At 41.5% G+C, this 17,722-nt stretch overlaps 1 protein-coding gene across 4 annotated transcripts in view; it reads right to left on the bottom strand.

Moving 5' to 3' along the window:
• The window catches only part of ptprub (protein tyrosine phosphatase receptor type Ub), a 154,923-nt gene extending 139,799 nt beyond the window's left edge, over nucleotides 1-15,124 (bottom strand). For 3 of the 4 annotated variants that reach the window (XM_069536903.1, XM_020092685.2, XM_069536904.1), the window contains exon 1: nucleotides 14,853-15,106. In XM_069536903.1, the coding sequence (XP_069393004.1) occupies nucleotides 14,853-14,922 (70 nt within the window). In that variant the 5' untranslated portion in view covers nucleotides 14,923-15,106. Of the gene's footprint in view, nucleotides 1-14,852 lie in introns of all 4 variants that reach the window. The other variant, XM_020092686.2, reaches the window with a different exon arrangement.
• Between the last annotated feature and the right edge of the window lie 2,598 nt (nucleotides 15,125-17,722).

Below are 17,722 nucleotides of genomic sequence, written 5' to 3'. Positions count from 1 at the left end.
TTTGTGTGGTGTAGGTATAACATATGTGGTGGGGACATACATCTTTTTACACAGACTTAGCTTTTGATTAAGTTTAGGGTTATGGTAGGAGTTAGACAAGAAGTAGGTAAGTCTCCAGGAATGTAGTCTCAATGTAATGCCTTCTGAAGTCACAAGTGTGTGTGTGTGTGTGTGTGTGTGCGCGCAAAATACAGAACACACACATTCACGGCCTAGAAGAATCGTTCTCTTTTAACAGGTGAGTGCAGACACCAATATATTACAGAAGAGGCAGGACTATTCATGGAAGTGGCCTTGACAACAGCTCGCTCAAGACAGTAAGAGTGTTAAATCTGACGCACACAGTTTCTAGTGGAAAGCTTAGACAGTTCTAATCTAAGAGGCCTGGGGAAACAAAATCCCTCTATTTTCTGGTCAATAAAGTCTTAGAAGGGCGAACAAAAAGGAATGAAGCTGGCAAAAATGGCCATGAAGATATGGCGACTGATTGTTTCAACGAACTGCTTTCATGTGAGTGATACTAACGTATCTTGTTTAGTTTAATTGCCCGAAGCGGACAGGGGGCACAGAGAGCACTAAAGGTATCGGTGAACCCTTGCCAACGCCATCCCCTAATGTGGAGAGTGAAGTCAAGAGGTGCTATGGATCAATTCAGGTTAAAAGAGCTGGATGTTGTTTGCCCTTGGAGAAATGGAAGGGCCAGTGTGTGACTATGCATGACTTTGAATGTTTGTGCAAATTACCTGTAAAAGATAGGTGCAGTGATACTGTAGATACAGTCTAAGTGGGAAAACTGGTATCGCTTTGAGGAGTGTTAGAATAAAACAAACAATATGGGCATAGATAAAACAAAGGTAAAGTGTGTGTGTGTGTGTGTGTGTGTGTGTGTGTGTGTGTGTGTGTGTGTGCGTGCATTAAAGCAAAAGTGTGTCTTCCATCAACCAAATTATAGAAAGAAGTTTATATGCAGCTACATGCTCATTATCCCGAAATGAGCCACTTTGCAAATTGCAGAGCAGCCAAATATCCCAGGTGTATTCACTTGACCCTCCTTCTCTCCCTCCCTTATGCACGCACCCACACAAACATGCACACGCCACAACCAAAAACAAAAAACAAAAAGAGAGGCTGCACAGATTTCAGTTGGAGGTGTGAGCTGCGTCCTCTGCACCGCTGTCACCATCAAGACTTGGTTAGTATAATCAAGTTAATCTGTACAGCGGGAACTGGCTAATGAAGTTAGCTTCTCCCTTCGCCCCAGGCTCAGAAATTATGTCTCTGTCAGGGGCCTTTTAACCTCCACATTCGCACATGTTTCGCCGCTACAGCCTCCAGAAACGCACACCTTCGCACAACAGCTTAATGAGTGCCTGGGGAGGCAGGCAGACGCACACGCTCAAAAACAGGTCTGCTTTGAGCTCGGCCTGCCTCGAATACTGAACCCCTTACCAGATACACTGAGCGCACTGCAGATCCCCGAGAAGCCCTGAGGCCGAGAGGACAAGGACAAAGACGGAGAAGGAACACAGGGAGCAGTGATACAGGCAGGAGGGGAGGGAAGGATGAGAAATTAAGAAACAGAAAAGCTCCTTGACACAAGGATGGAAGAAGGATGGACAAAAACAAGGACTTTGTGTTCAGTTCATGATAAGAATCACAGGACCAGCTCAACGGCAAGGACCAGCTCAACATGGGGAAATGTTAGAAACTGTGTAATGGATGAAAAATGACAAACAGCTAATGTCAGACATTATATAAAAGAGCTTGAGTGGAATTTTGAAAAAAGATCAGGGTTGTTGAAATTGGATAAACTCCAGGGTCCATCAAGGTTTTTTCAATTTGTGAGTATCACCGGATGCTCAATTTAATGAAGAATCAGAATCAGAATCCTTTATTGTCAGTGTTTAACATTGTCACCAACATTCAACATTGAAAATTGTTTTTGTTGTAATGAACGAAGAAAAAAGAAAAAAGAGAAGTGTACAATGCACCGCGATGACTAAAGATGCTTTGAAAAAAGAGCAGCAGACAACTAGTGTGAGAAATCACATGGTTTCCTGGTTTTTCTTCCACTAATTCAAACTCAACACTTTCTGCAGCTGCTTCAGAATAAAAATCTTCCAGAGGAACAAACAGATGGCGCCTGATTACTGTGAAGCAACTGCATCAAGAAGAGCTGGATCGACTTTTGGTTTTGCTGGTCTGATGTGATTTTATGCGAACGGGCTGAACCGACATTTGTCATTATGACAGGTTCTGGCTAATGAAAATGTAGCCTGAGTCAGCAACCTGTGCCGACAGCGACATGGAGCTAAATCCAACCTGGATTGCTTTTGTGAAGAAATTTGACAACGTGATTAACATAATGTGTTTTTACACAAACAGACCATAGACTGTAAATAAAGATGGGCAACATTACTGCTCCCCATAAGTGAGGCTAAAGTGTCTCAATCACCACCTGGTGGCTGGCTCCTGTAATAAATCTTGCCTCCTCCATGTTAACAGATGAGACAAGGACCAAACTAAAAAAGTCTCAAATAATTTTTTTCTCAAAGATGTTCTTTAGGTAGTTCTTATCACATTGATTTAAGTTTTTGTTTTTAATTAGTTATTTGATGTTATAAAAAATGGGGCAAAATGTAATGATTGACAGCTGAGACTGACTCAGGATTGGTCAAGCGTGTGTATTGACAAGATTTCAATACTGCGGCTTAATCATCGAATAATAACTGTGCAGACTGTGGCTCCTAATGTGCAAGATGGCAGCGTTTGTTCCCCTTTTTTCAGATTTACCGAGGCACAAGTGCTTGATGAGACTTATGTGATTCATGGCCAGCAACATAAAGATGATCTAAATTCATTTGAGAGCGAGGTTGGATGGTGATAAAATTTTGTATACCTGTACAGTCCAGAAATTGACTAAAACTTCAAGTTTTATATGAATGGTTTGATGATATATAAAGAGTTAACAAATGGTTAAATAATCATCCAGTTCATGTTACATTTTGTTAAAATTAAATATATTAAGAGTGACTTATCAGAAAGCAGTCATTTCGAAACCTCTTTCCTACAGTAGTTGAGTATGAGAGCACACAACTTTATTTCTTAGCAATAAAACATCCTCTCACCTTTCACCCAAACTTCTCCCGTTATTAATTTTGACCTGAACATATGAACCTGAGGTACAGACACAGACATTTTATTGTAACTAAAGAAAATATCTTTCTTCTAAATCCCACTGGAAAAATTCAGACAGACAGGCAGACCAATCTTAAATCCTTCAGCAGGCGTCTGTGGCGCCACAGGGACTCACTGGACTGGGATAAATCCTCAGTTCCATGGCCTCAGCACTGAAAGAGCACGTTCCCCCAGGAGCACATGTGCCTAACCAAGCCAACAGACAACCAGTGGAGCGAGGAACCCTCCTCCGAGAGGTAAAACCTAGTTAATTCATCTGCTATAATGACAGCCTAGACCACTATTTCATCTTCCCAAACCACCACTGAATCCCAATCGAAAAAGTTGTCTCCCTATTTCACCGACACGGGGGCTCACAGAGTCAGACACTGGCTCCTTATCCTGGCTCAAATGGAGTTATTAAGAAGTCGAGTTGTGTGGGAGGAGTTTCCCTCTTTTGCCTTCCCAGTCAGGGGTGAACAAAGCCAAGTTAGTCAGACAAACACATTCCTGTCTGCCTCTTGTTCTGGCAGCGCTGCCTCAGATGTGACGGAGTCAGCCCTCCATGCTGTGCTGTCCCTCTGATGGGATTAACTCCTAAAGACTGTGGAAAACAATTCCCCGCTCCCTCTCCGGAAGGTCAAAACAAAGCACTGCTGTGTCACGTCATGCATTGATAGTTCTGCCAACAATCCACCTGCAGGAATGTTTTCTAATAACACGAGGACATGATCCCTGGATGGCTTGTTGTAAAGAAGAGTAATGTGATGAGTTACAAGGGCCATTCTACCAACATTGTTGTGATTCACACTGGCCAGGTTCCATATCCTCTCTAAACACCTCACTTAGGGAAGGTGGTGCAGAGGCTACAGGCATCAGGTTACCTCTGCTGCAGATCACAATAAAAGGTTGGATCACGAAGAAAGCAGCTATCTTACCACCCGCTGTTGTGCATGCCAAACACAGGCTATCCATTTCAGCGACCAAGTTTCCTAACGTAGAGGAGGACCAGGTCCCGAGAGTATCAGAGCTTTTAGTTCTGCCTTTCAGCTCGTTCCCTCGATTAATGAGAACATTAATTACATTCCGCAAAAAATATCTCAAAAACAGCAAGAGCGTGTTTGTATTGACAAGAGAGATGAACAATCATGCATGTTTCATTTCAAAGGTGCTGATGTAAGAGCAAATACATCCCCACACAGCTAAAATACCACAGGGAGATGTACAGCAAAATATTACCATTTTCTAATTAGTCTGAGACAAATTGTAAAAAAGTTTGAATGTGTGAGTAAGGGAGATAAAGCAGGAAGGTGGAGTGCCTCACACTGTGGGTAAACAAAGCTATCTGGAGGAAAGCCTATTAGTTCAGAGCGAGGGATCTGTGCATCAACAGGGTTCCATTGTCAGTTGTCTTATTGTCACATGATACCACTGCTAAGCTGAGTAATACCCATATTAACCACCATTCTCCTAATGCCTTTTTCTCCTGTCCCCTGTGATCAGCCTACTTTCAGCCATAATCCCGGCCTAAGCTGATTCTTAATTACCCTGGTTGTCCAGACAGACAAAGGCCGAGCCCAACCTGCTCCGAAGGTCTGGAAATCTGTGTACGCCAACTACTCACTACACACAGAATGGCTCCAGAGGCTGTCTCTATACTGCATAAGTTATTTCCTCTTCTCAGTGCAACATAGTAACCCTCAGAAGAATTAAATCATTCAGAGCATACAATGCAATTTTTTCCGCACGTCGCAGAAATAAAGCAAATAAAAGTTTTCTAATTATCCACATGGTTTAAATTCAAAATGGCTAAAGGAGTTAGCCAATATTTACATATACGCTAATCAGATGGGAACAATCACCACTCTGGCCCTTTCACATACACAAACCACACCCACCCACACACAGAGAAAAGGGCTAAACAATAAGTATAATCTTATGTTTGTGGTTTATTGTTTTGAATTAAGCTCTTTGTTAAGGACACCCGTGGGCTCCCTGAAACATTCTTGCATATTTGTGGCTTTGTGCTAATGTGACACACGCAAACGGTGCACTGCCTTTGGCCACAGCAGAGCCACACTATGTGGAAATGGCATGAAAGCTCTCCGTCCACATTAGCCCTTCTCTAAAAGTTTGCCATTCACATCAAACCTGCCAAAAACAACCCCACAGAGAAGCACTGAAATCGACCCTGCTGGGCACGTGTCTTAAGCCAACAGATTTACAATAGATCTCTTCACAGTGGTGGTGTCAGCATTTTCTGAAAAGCTTCCTTTTCTGCAGTTCACATGACTATACCAGACTTAGAGTTTTGAGAATCATTCATGGAAATTACCTTCACAGGTCAGTAATATATGTACAGTAGGCCAAAAAATATATATTTTAAAATATAGCTGCATTAGTCTGGACTAGGGCTCTCAATTTTTATTAGAAATTCTAACATTGATTTGAAAGTAGGGGAAAAACTTCATCTTCAAACTGCAATGACCTTTTCAAATTCAAAAAATACAAACTAGAAGTACATCTGAAGTAGTTTGCCTTCACAAAATAGCTTTTCTCACAAATGTGCATAAATCTTAACAGTCTGTACAACGTACAACACCATCCAATCTTACACTCTCATATCAGATGAAGAAAGTAAAACACAGAAAGGGAAAAATGAAAGAAAGCCCAGGAGGAGCAGGAGAGGAGGAATCCCTCCTCCTAGGGTGACATCGAACATGTCTTGTGAATAGACTGTCATGGTTTTTTTCTTCAAATTGAAGGAAACATGAAAGGCTTCACACCAGCACTCTGGATCATGTAGATGCCCACCTCAGTGCACCCCATAAGCCCCCTCATCTCTTAGGGCAATCACCTGGCCATTCCAAGTCTCCCCTGAGCCGGCACGGCCGAGTCAGGCGACCAAGCACAGGAACAAACAAAGCTCTCTCACACTGTTTGACGAGCTGTCTCTCAGGAACGCCAGGCAGTGGAGCAATCAACAGCTCAGGAAGGACACTGGAGGCCTGTGGAGGGCCAGAGTGCCCAGAGGAGAGGTTTGTCAAGGCTACTGCAGCTGGCATTCTGGCAAGAAGTTGATCACCTTGCTAGGTTCATGAAAACAGACGTAAAACATCAAAGCACATGGGATTGTGGGATTGTGCTGGACCGGTTTCCGAGCAACATAATAAGGGCACAGTGATCAGAGGATGAAGCCTACATATTGTCTTGATAAGTAACATGATCTCTTCATTAGCATCCCTGACTCACACGGTGCACACTGGCTGGCAAACAAAGATTTAGCACTTTGCCCTCAGGCAATTATACTACCTTTTCAAAAAGCAGAGACAATATTTAGTGATTCAGCTGTTAATGAGTGACATGATTCACCTGTCAATGAGTGACTTGAATGGTGCATACTGTACACCACATTATGAGGCAAACAGTACAGAGCGGGAAACCTAAACCTGCCTGATCCTGAAACGTCTTACAACTATACAAAGTGTAACAGCTAAGGTGGAAAGGGATTACTTCTTTTATTGTTATGAAAAAAGGTTCTCACCATCCCCTGAGCGGCTGCTGAAATTGTGGCATGTCAAAGCGAGAAGGACTGTGATGGGAGGTCATGTAGGAACGAAAATGAGAGTTTCAAGAGGAAGTCTGAGAAATCAATAGGCTCTGTTTTTATTCTGTCTCACTTCAATACCTGAATCTGAACGACGCGTCCAAGGGTGGCCAAGTTCCCAGACTCTCTTTACTGACATCATCTCACAAAGGCTTTTTTTGAACCCCGAACGGCGCTCAAATGCCGGTGTGCCGCTAACGAACGACGGCACGCTCCCATACTGGGCACATCCACCATCTCCATTTACATTTAAATAAGATACTCATGCAAATGGACTGCAAATTGCCTGTAGTCCAGAGAACAATGGGGACCTCATGAATTCTGAAATAATAACAAAATCTACAAACTTTATTTTTTGAAACATAAACTACCAGAGTTTTGTGTAATTTTTCCCACATATGAAAGTGATGAAACTGCATGCAGCGCTCATGTCGCTGTAGTGGAAACCATACAACTCCAGTGTGGACAAGTCTGAAAATTTCCAATGAACGTCAAAAACCGGGTTTGTTAACAATACATTTTTCTTAGCTAAACTTTCAATTCAAGTACTTCATATATTGTATGCGCTCAACTAATTGTGAAATCAGTCTTTTCACTGACTCTCCACCAGCTGACACCTGTGCTGTATTACAACTGCCATGACCTACCTTTAACCCACCTGACACAGCAGCTGTCACAGCCAAGTGTCACCACTGTGCCATGAAACTCCAGTGCACACAAAGACGAGATCCATCATTTCAACAGAAAATGGGGATGTGCGATAAGACTAATGGAGATTCTTAAAGGAGCAGTTTTAGTTAGATTTCATGCTGCGAAGGCTTCAAATACTACGCTCTTTTAAATGTGCACACTAGACATTATCCATGCTCTGTTACACTTTAATGCTCTTCAATTTCCAGTGTCCTAATAAAGTTTATGTGAAAGAGTGTCAGGCTAATAAAGTGTGAGATACATCAGGGTGATAAGTGTTCAGGTTCATGGCCGGGTCTCTGAGAGGATTTTTTTTTATTATTATTATTATTTCCCAGAGGGACTGGTCAAACCAGAAATACCACTTCCCCTAAGAGAGCAAAGACAACTGAAGCCTTCATCCATTACACTGACACAATGGGGAAAAGTCCTGAAGACAGTGTTTTGACTTTTAGAGGAACATCAGCAGTTCAGGTTACAATGGGGGTTATGTATGCAGAGAACCGTATGGGAAGCTCAACAACAGGTCGGGTTTCTAAACCACAATCCCAGCCTGATCCTGAACCCTGACTCCGTGACCTGAGCATTTGTTACACACCACGTACGCAACAACAGAGTGGCGGCGAGGAATCTGGCTGTGAATTTTGTTGACACAGACAAAAAGGTAAAGAACTGAAACACGGCCAGTGGGCTAAATATAAACTGCTCAGAAGGCTTTCTTTCCTCTGGGTAGGGGATAAGGAGCAGCACTCACAGCATCAGTCTTGCAGACCCACTTTTGCAGTCTGGAGCTCGCTACCTCGGGGGATGAAAACACAGGAACTGAAATGGCTGCAACTCACAGCAATGCTTCTTTCTTTGTTGGATAATTACACATCTGTGTGCGTGTGTGCGTGCATGCATGCTTGAACTATACACAGTATCACCCTCTTTATATCCAGGCAATAAACACTGGCCCATCTGTGTTGTATGATACATTTCCATGTCCGTTATTCAAGTAAAACATATGCTTTTAAGTGATTATGAGGATAATAGTGCTGTCATTTCAGACCAGTACGTCGACAGGATATGTGGTAGCTTATGTGTAATATATGCAGCCTCCTTATGGAAATGAGGGCTCACTCTTTCATGTTTTAGAGGATTTCTACCTCTTTTTTTCCCTGAGCTCTACACAATACAACTCGAACATTCCTCTGCTGCAGACTCCAGCTCCTTGTATGTGCTTACATCATGCAGCTCCTGGCTGGCAGGCCAGCTAATTCCCACTACTACATCAAACTTGCAGGCCACAGGCAGGATGCCACTTTGATCAAATTTAAGTAAAATGGACTTGCCAGAGTTTGGAGGATCAATACCACATTAATAACACCTGGCTGCGGGAGGAGAAGCCTGCACTCTGGCTGTTGCTGCAGAGTGGAAATGAAGAGACAGGCCAAGGCAGGCCGCTGACTGTAAATCTCTCAGTCTTGGCTGCTTTTTCAGGGTGCTGGAAGGTGTCACAGTAAGGCTGAGGAGCTCAGAGTGGTGGCAGCTCCGGCCCTTTGCTATAACATCAGGGCTGAGTCACTCTGCGCTGTAGGACCTTCCAGCATGGCACGACACTTAGTGCATGATTTCCTGCTCTTCCAGGCAAAGGCACTGATGAACAAGAGCACTGATTAACACACACAAACAGAGAAATGTAAAAGCATCGCACACACATACATTTGTATACTGTATATTCATCAGTATGCTAAAACATTCATAGCATACGACACAGAGTGCAAGTTTCTAATTAAAATAGCAAGTGGTCTATGCATCATTTGCAAAAGAAATTTGAAGAACCAATAAACAGCATAAAACAAAATGATGATGAGGTAAACATAGAAGAATCTTTGCCAAATGTTAGTCAAACAGAGAACAGGAGCACACAAAAACTAAACATTGTTTGACTTAAGTCCTTTTCACCTTAAAGGGTTAGTTCACCCAAAAATGAACATTCACTCATTATCTACTCACCACTATGCCGATGGAGGTGAAGTGAAGAGTTTGAATCCACACAACGCTTTTGGACTTTCAGGGGTAAACAACGTTGCAGCCAAATACAATACAATAAAAGTAATTGTAACAACAGAAAAAAGCCTCTTTATTGCTCCTGTGGTGTCATCAAAGTGTGCCTGAGCCCCAAAATTCAAATTCAACTCGAAACAATGTCTTTTACACCATGTTTTTAGCCTAAATGTCCTCTGATATCCTCCTATACTGCTGCTAGTTAACACGAGAACTCACGGATGAGATCAGTGAGTTACTGTATTTCATTTTAGGGTGAACTATCCCTTTAATGTTAATGGCCCCTAAAGTTATAGCAGAGACGAGCAAAGCAGGAGGTAAAATAGATATGATGCAAATTTAAGGCGACCAAAAAGAAACATTATCTTGAATACCTTGAGTTACTACACAAAATCAACAAAATATATAAAATAGGTCTAATTGTTTTTAGACATTTAAATGATAACTTTTAAATCTTGACATTTGACTTAAGTCCCTTTCACCTTAATTTTAATGGAAACGTGTTTTTGCTCTGCTAATTTTCTCATCGCTAATGTCTTATGGTCATTTAACTCTTTTTAAGGAGAGAATTAGGTGTTTTTTTGGTTCCCCCCTCGTTACTCCTGTAGCCATGTCCTGATTCCTGACCTGTTAATAATAAACTTTGAATAAAAAGGACCTTGACAGGATAATAAGTATCATGTATAATTATCTCCTATCTGCACAGGTTCCCCGTGAGCGCTTCCTTTAAGAGCTCTTTGTTTGCCCGCAGAAACGGCCGGTGAGATTTAATATGAAGGAGCGCGAACACACAGATAAGGAGAAGGAGAGGGGTCGGGCTAAATGGTAAAGGAGACACACGCGGCAGAGACAATCCCGCTTTTGGGGGTTTGGCCTGTTCTCAAAAGGAAGTGACCTGCTCTTTCTCTGCCTCAGACACATGGTAACTGAACCCTGCACTTGACCTTTTACTGTGCAAACAATCCTCTGCCTGGGGAAAACCACAACTCACGGCACCTTAAACAAAAACAAAAGGAACAAAATGTGAAAAGTAACACATGATAATTAAAAAGGGAACAGTAAAATGCTTATAGCAGAATTCATTTAGCAGAACAAACAAGATGTGCGTGGGCTGCAGTCTTGTATAGAAGCTCTGCGCACTCAGCACAGCACAAACTTCGGTGAGAGGCATCGCAAAGACATGAGAAATGAGACCAGACAGACGAGGCCCCTGATTGGACGAGCACTTCTAGTGATGGGGAAACCAATCATGGCGCTTGGCATCCAAGCACAATCCCTTGAACACATACAGTAGATGGATATGTTTCAACCTCCAAGTCTTGAGCCAATCAGAGGGGCTGGCTCTCCTCCACATCGCCACACATTACAATGGATCAGAGACAGAAATGGGAAGAGACATGCTGCAGAGCAGGGAACTCCTCTCAAAAGCACCCTGTTTAATCACACACTCGCACGCTGAAGGCAGAACGGCCGACACACACATGGCCTCAGTCGAAAACAAAACATTGTGAAGATCAATCTGAGTAAATCTCTCTGTTATTCTCAGCTCCTCCATCTGAAATTCTCTCCCCCTCTAGTCCCCTTCCTTCTTGTTGCAAAGTTTTCCATCTGCTCTCGGAATTAATTCCTGTGATCCCGCAAAGATGGAAAACAACTCCTTTCACCAGTCGGATTCAGGCTCGATTCCTTCCGCCCCTCAGCCTCTAGCCACAGGTAGTGGTGACCTGGGTCGCACAGGGGGAACACTTCCATTTGGTGGGTTTGCCACAGCTCTGTAGTGCAAGGCAACATTTCCAACCTGACGGTTACAATTTCTCAACAATTCACAAAATGCATCCCAAGCTCTTATTTTCCCCAAAATTGAATTAAATGCCTACACAGTGAGCTAATGGAATCACAAGAACCATTAAGTAGCAGCTACAAGCAGTCATTGTGAGATTAAATACATGGAACAATAATGACTCTGCCATATTCAATTATTTGAGTTTGTACTGTACTCACACCTAAACAGGGTCAAGACAATTCTCCTGAAGAAATACATTTCATATTCACAATGTAACGTCGTGCAGCAAATAGATCTGCCCTCTTTTGAAGTAGAAACTGTGTGCAATTTAATCTGAATTGTGTTTTCCTACGGTCTGATTCCCATATTTATTAGTGTGTCAGGATGTGGGCTACTCTCCAAAGCTGCCTTCAGAGCTGCCCTGAAATTAGGCTGTATGTGAGAACGCAAACTTTAGAGTGAGTTGCTCCAGACAATTTCCGGATCCTTTCCTTCCAGTTCCCTAGTGAAATGTCCAGAACATGTCCGAGTGAGCCCATGTGAGAATACAGTAAGAAAATGTCCGCTAAAATCGCAGCAAGCGATTGAACGTTTTAACCCGTGCAAAACGAAAACACCGGATTTCTGCAGCAGAATGTATACGTCACTTCCAAACTATGCTCTTCTATCTATCTTCCTGTAGAAAGGAAAATCACAGCGTGGCTTTGCATGGAGTTCTTTGGTGAACTTTGACCTGCGATATTCGCTTTGCATTCGTCAATGTGTGTCTCTGCCGTAAGTTTGCAAATAACAAATATTTTAATTATCGGTTGATCTGATGGTTATGTTCTCGATTATCCGTTTTTTCCAAATCCAAAGCTCACGTCTTGTCTTGTTTTGTCCAAACCCCCAAAGATCATCAGTGTAATATCACGTATGAGAAAGAAAACATCAACCCCTCATCTTTAAGAAAGTGGAAGCAGCAGATGTTTTTGATATTTTTGCTCGTAATCAACTATTTTGATGATCGAAATATCACTGCAGCTCTGATCCCTCTGCGCTTATATGTGGTGGTGGTCCCATATTACATTTCTCAGAGCTGCTGCTGATGTTTATGCAGAGTAAACTCAAAGCCCTCAAGTATTATTCATTCCATGCCACGCTTAGACAGTCTGGGCCTTTTCATCTCAGTCCAAGTGTTATCTTATTCACTGAAGTAAGCGAAACAGATATTCTGCCTTAACTTTAGATCAAACTGGGAAATGAGTCATGAGACGCAGCATAATTACAACCACTGGGTTGACAACATCCCGCGCTAATAGAGGAGACAGATGCTAAGTGAACATCCATTCTATTCCCAACAGACCCAACAGCTGAGTAAAAGTGTCAAATCTTTACACCATGAAGAAAAAAAACTTTTCATGTTCACAACTTCTCTGTGCTTGAGCAAACGTGATGCAAATGTGATATCAAATTCAGCGTAGTCAGCCCCGGTGCAGCAGAGAGCCGTCATATTTCACAGCCTCTGATGATTTCACTTCCTCTTGAACTGACAGCCAGGACTGATCACCGTAGCAAGACGGAGATACGGATAATACAGATTAGGTTGTGTGTTAAAAAAAATCCCCCATTGGAGTGGAGTCTTAACTCAGGGTTAAGGTGAGGTCTTCACACGGTCAAAGCAATAAGCCTGTGTTAATCAAAGGAGAAACTAAGGCCATGTTTATGATCCTTAATTTCTTGCAGGACGTAGGCAGGTGGAAAAGCATGAAGAGACACTGGCAGTGTTAACTCTTTGTGTCTAATGGGAAGATGAAGGCACAGATGGCTTAACACTCCAGTTTGCAAACTAAAAAAAAATCTATTATGTAAAAAATTTTGTTGACACACACTCCCATAGCTGCAGTGAAGCCTTCCTGATTCGTTCATCCCTTTTAATTACCTGTTTGTGATCTAATCCCTCATACGTCTCAGTCTATTCCTCTTAATGATCTGCTCTATTCAGCTCTCGACACATTCTGCTCACATGGGTTTGTTCATTTATTTTCTTTATTCTTGTCTCCTTCAAAATGTGTGTACAAGCATTGTACCCGGCGTTGGTGCGTTTGCCTCATTTCTTGTGAAGCATTAGCGCGTTAGCACAGCAGAATGTTAAGGCAAATCTCGACATAATCAAAGCTTTTATGTTTATTTTTCCCCAACATGCATAAGACAAGCACTTGAAACAGCCAGCAGTGTGAGGATAATATCAATATTACCCTTTTTTATGTTCCACAGGGGTTACATTATGTACTTGTGTGTGTGTGTGTGTGTGTGTGTGTGTGTGTGTGTGTGTGTGTGTGTGTGTGTGTGTGTGTGTGTGTGTCTAAGAAAAAGAGATCAGAACACAGGAGCCATTTCAGCCTATTAACAATATATCAAGAAAATCAGCAGAGCACAGATGACAGAGAATTCAGTGATTTTGGAAACATGAATATTAATGAATATGAAAATGTCTCTAACATGTGGCTAATTTTCTCATTTGAAAAGATTCATTTAACCAATTACTATGAAAATGAACTGAGAAATAAGTCAGCGTCTATTCATTTTAAGGTAAAATCCTATCAATTGCATCATTACCATCCTTTGCTCTGAAAATCACCATGCTGCAATCCATCTTTTTGTGCTCAAAACACATAAAAAGATACATTTTCTTCAAGACGAATGAGCCTGAAACCATCTAACAAGAAAATATGTTTAATTTCCCTCATCTTGGAAGATTTTTGAGAGCATAAATATGTCTTCTGCAAATAAACAACCCACAAGACCAGAGGCAGCTCAGCACATCAGGAGGAGGAAAAAATATGCAGCATCTTTGAGAGTGAATCTGACCGGTTCCCCCACAGTCAGTGGCAGCTTAGAATATTATTATTAATAATATGAGAATAATCTTTTCTTTTCTTTTTTCTTTTTTAAATCAATGAGCATTACAAGGCCAACTTCTAAACTGGAGTCACTCTGTATAAAACCATGCAACCTCACAGCAGCGTGGAGCAGCTCAAGGTCTTTGGTCTCTAGGAGATTTATGCTCACACAAAAATTGACTTAATAGCCTAGAGGTGTTGGGAGGGAAACTGTGAATGAACTGATTTCTAACTTTGGACCACAATGTCAAAAACACCTCTCAGTCCACCTGGCGCCTGTAAATATGCAGGAGCGATAAGAAGAAGGAAAAACCCAGAGTACAGCAGGGGATTGTTGTTCAGGGAAAACTGGCGCTTTTACGCCCCAGAGAACACCCAGGAACAGTCTCCTCAAATCCCCATGTTCTTTAGCTGGAATCTGACACTGAGAAAACTTAGAAAGTCAGTTTATAATGTTATCAAATCATTTTGTTTTATCTCCTAACAGGAGGAGTGACACTGCCCCGGTAGTAAGTCGTGGGAACTCGCAAATAAACGCAGCAACGTGGGCGCAAAGTTGGCCCCTCCACCGGACTCGCTCCGCTTTTCTTTTAACCGGAGTTTCACCTGCACGCAAAAAACTTCCCAGCTCCCTTGAGGAGGTCGACGTGAGTCTGAGTCTTACCTGTTGGCCCCTCGATCCCATCGGCGTAGATCTGGACAGTCAAAATCAACAGGAAGGCGCAGGTGTTCATGGTGCAGCGGTTGTAGTCCACTTTAAATGTGCGCAAGGACGCATTTCATCCACTCTGCGAGGTCCGGGGCGCGTAGCAGAGCTGAGAGCGTGTTTTTCTCACTGAGACTTTCTGAGACTCGGAGACAGACGGAGCTCAGCGACTCCTGCAAACTGACGTCAGGGTAAACAGTTCAAGGGGAGAGAGCTTCTCTTCTTCGTCTCAAACCCACTTTCCTCCCCAGCCTCCACTCAGCTGCACCCACACAGTATGAGCCGGGCTCCTCCAAGCGGCCGAACCGGGAAAGACACCGGGGTACTCAAACCTCAGGCAAGCAAAAACCCCTGAGTCTTTTATTTTATTTTTATTCATTTTTATTCATTTCGAACACGCAAATTAAACAAGAGAGAAAAACAGGAACAAAGTATTTTCAAACAAGAAAACTAAATCAAACACTTAATGATTTACTCCACATACTCGAGAAGAAGTACAAACTTTTTTCACCTCACCCCTTCTCCTTAATTAATTATTATCCTATACTTAACCAGCTTCCTATATATATCTATAATTATGTTGTTTACATGTGCTATATATTTTATATAATGTACACAAAGTATATGTAACAATAAATACAAAATAAATAATAAAAATAGGGCTCTCTCGCTCTCTCTCTCTCTATATATATATAATATATATATATATATATATACAAACTTATACACCCACATCCCCAAAATCAAATATAAACAAATTTGCATTGTTATCTATAGCAAAAAGAGGGACTACAGAACAATAAATATTAAGAGACAAACACTCTCTTTGACACACTGGGATAATGGGGACATTTCTGGTCACAATTTGGTTGTGTGAGGGTTAAATTGTTTCTGAAACACTTTTTACCTTATTTGTTGAAATTCCCTTCACATCCCAATGATTAAAGTTGATAATGCGTAGTACACCCCAATACAGACATTTTGTAATGCAAAGTTTTTCCTCTGGGTTTTGGCCTCAGCGTTACAAGTCACTTAAACGTATATTTTTACAAGCTACAATTTCTGTGTATTTGAGTGTATTCGCATTGTAAACTGTAATTTATGTATCTATTTTTTTACAATGTATTCTATTGAAGTGCTTAAAAGTAAGTGCTATCATGGTGATATACATCTAAAAGAGTAAAACTCACAATATAAATAAGTGCTATAGCTGATAAATGAAAATGCACAGTAAAACACACAGTGTTTGTGTGAGCCAATTCTGTTTTTTTATGTCTTTTTGAGATCCAGGAGGAGTTTTACACTCTGAGGACATTTTTGTAGACAGCGTTTACTTCTTTAAAGCAACACTGTCACTGAGCTGCAGCGCCCCCTGCAGCCAAACAAGGCGATTCATTCTGCTAGCCTCTGTTTGAGCGATTAAGTGGTTTTCATCTAGAGAGAAAAACAGTCTATCAATCTTAAGACCAGAGCTGTGACTGCGTAGTCCCACTTACTGAAGTGAAACACAACTGAACAGTGGATATTCCTCATGATCCTCGGATTCCTGAACCAGAGAAGCTGCTGCTGTTTAGAATTCTTGATATTTTAAAAGTTTCCTGGCTGAGTAATGGAGATAAATGTTGGTTTTTAAAGACGTCCAAGTCTTTTTGAATGATCCACAGTTCCGCATTACTCCTGATCTTGTTAGGACTGATTCTGTCAATTTAAGATGCAACCATCAGTCAATTACAAACTTCTCATAGAAGATTCTACCCGCCCATCAAAGAACAGGTATTCAGGGTGAGGAGTAAGAATAAAAGCTGCACAAATCTCCAAAGTGCAAATACCATCAAATTCATTTTGAAGCTGCAATTTTATGGTTTAGAATAATTCCATAGTGTTGCTTTAAAGGGCTTTTTGAGGTTCAAAAATGTATTTTAAGATGAAAATCATGATGATTTGGTTGAGATTATAGGGTGAGGTGGATGGGACTTGGCTGACTCATGAACTTGTGATAATTAAGGTCTAGACTTGGGATTGCAACTCTTGGTTTTGTTAAGGTTAGAGAAAGCGTTGAGTAAGATGTGGGATTAGGTGTGTGTGTAGTAATCATGGTTACGTGTTACAAAAACATGCATCTGTGTGTTGGTGTGTATTTGTAGGGACAGAGACAAGGTGCGAATCTGTTTCTTTGCAATTTCATCCATTTAGACCTAATGACAAATATAGTTCATCTTCACTGCCCTGACAGCAGTTACCATACAGGTACAGGATCATCATTTCGACAACAACAACAACCACGGAATCTTTTCTGCACTGCAGACGTGCTTTAAAAGTTACATTTGCAATAACAGTGACGACATCATTTCAAAAAATGTCTTTACAGCCTTACACCTTTGAATGATTGGTGCAAAACCTATATCTACATTAGTTATAGACCATGATGTTGTGTAAACTAAATTGGCATTCCATATTATTGTATTTTTTCTACCCAGAAATCCCTTCTGAAGTCAGTATAATGGTGAATTTATATGCATATAACATATATAATGACTTGAAAATTAACTGTCACTTAAACATGTATTGTAAAATTTGCCATGCAGGTTCTCTGACATGTCATACTTGATTTTTAAAATCATTGGTGGGTGTATTTAATTATAAATCACTTGTCACATGCTGCAAGGTGTTCTGTCGTATCCGATTAAAGCTTTCCAACACAATTGTGATCCACATTAGAAATTAAACATCTTTCACAAGTGCTGATGCTGCAGCCAGTTCTCTGCGTGAACCAAGGCGGTGCTGAATCATTGCTGACACGTTTAGTTGTGGCTCCAGGACTCCTGATT

This window comes from Paralichthys olivaceus, chromosome 13 (genome assembly GCF_024713975.1).
Source record: "Paralichthys olivaceus isolate ysfri-2021 chromosome 13, ASM2471397v2, whole genome shotgun sequence".
Classification (NCBI taxonomy): domain Eukaryota; kingdom Metazoa; phylum Chordata; class Actinopteri; order Pleuronectiformes; family Paralichthyidae; genus Paralichthys; species Paralichthys olivaceus.
The sequence above is the reverse complement of the archived record's forward strand: the minus strand, read 5'-3'. Positions and strand labels throughout refer to the sequence as shown.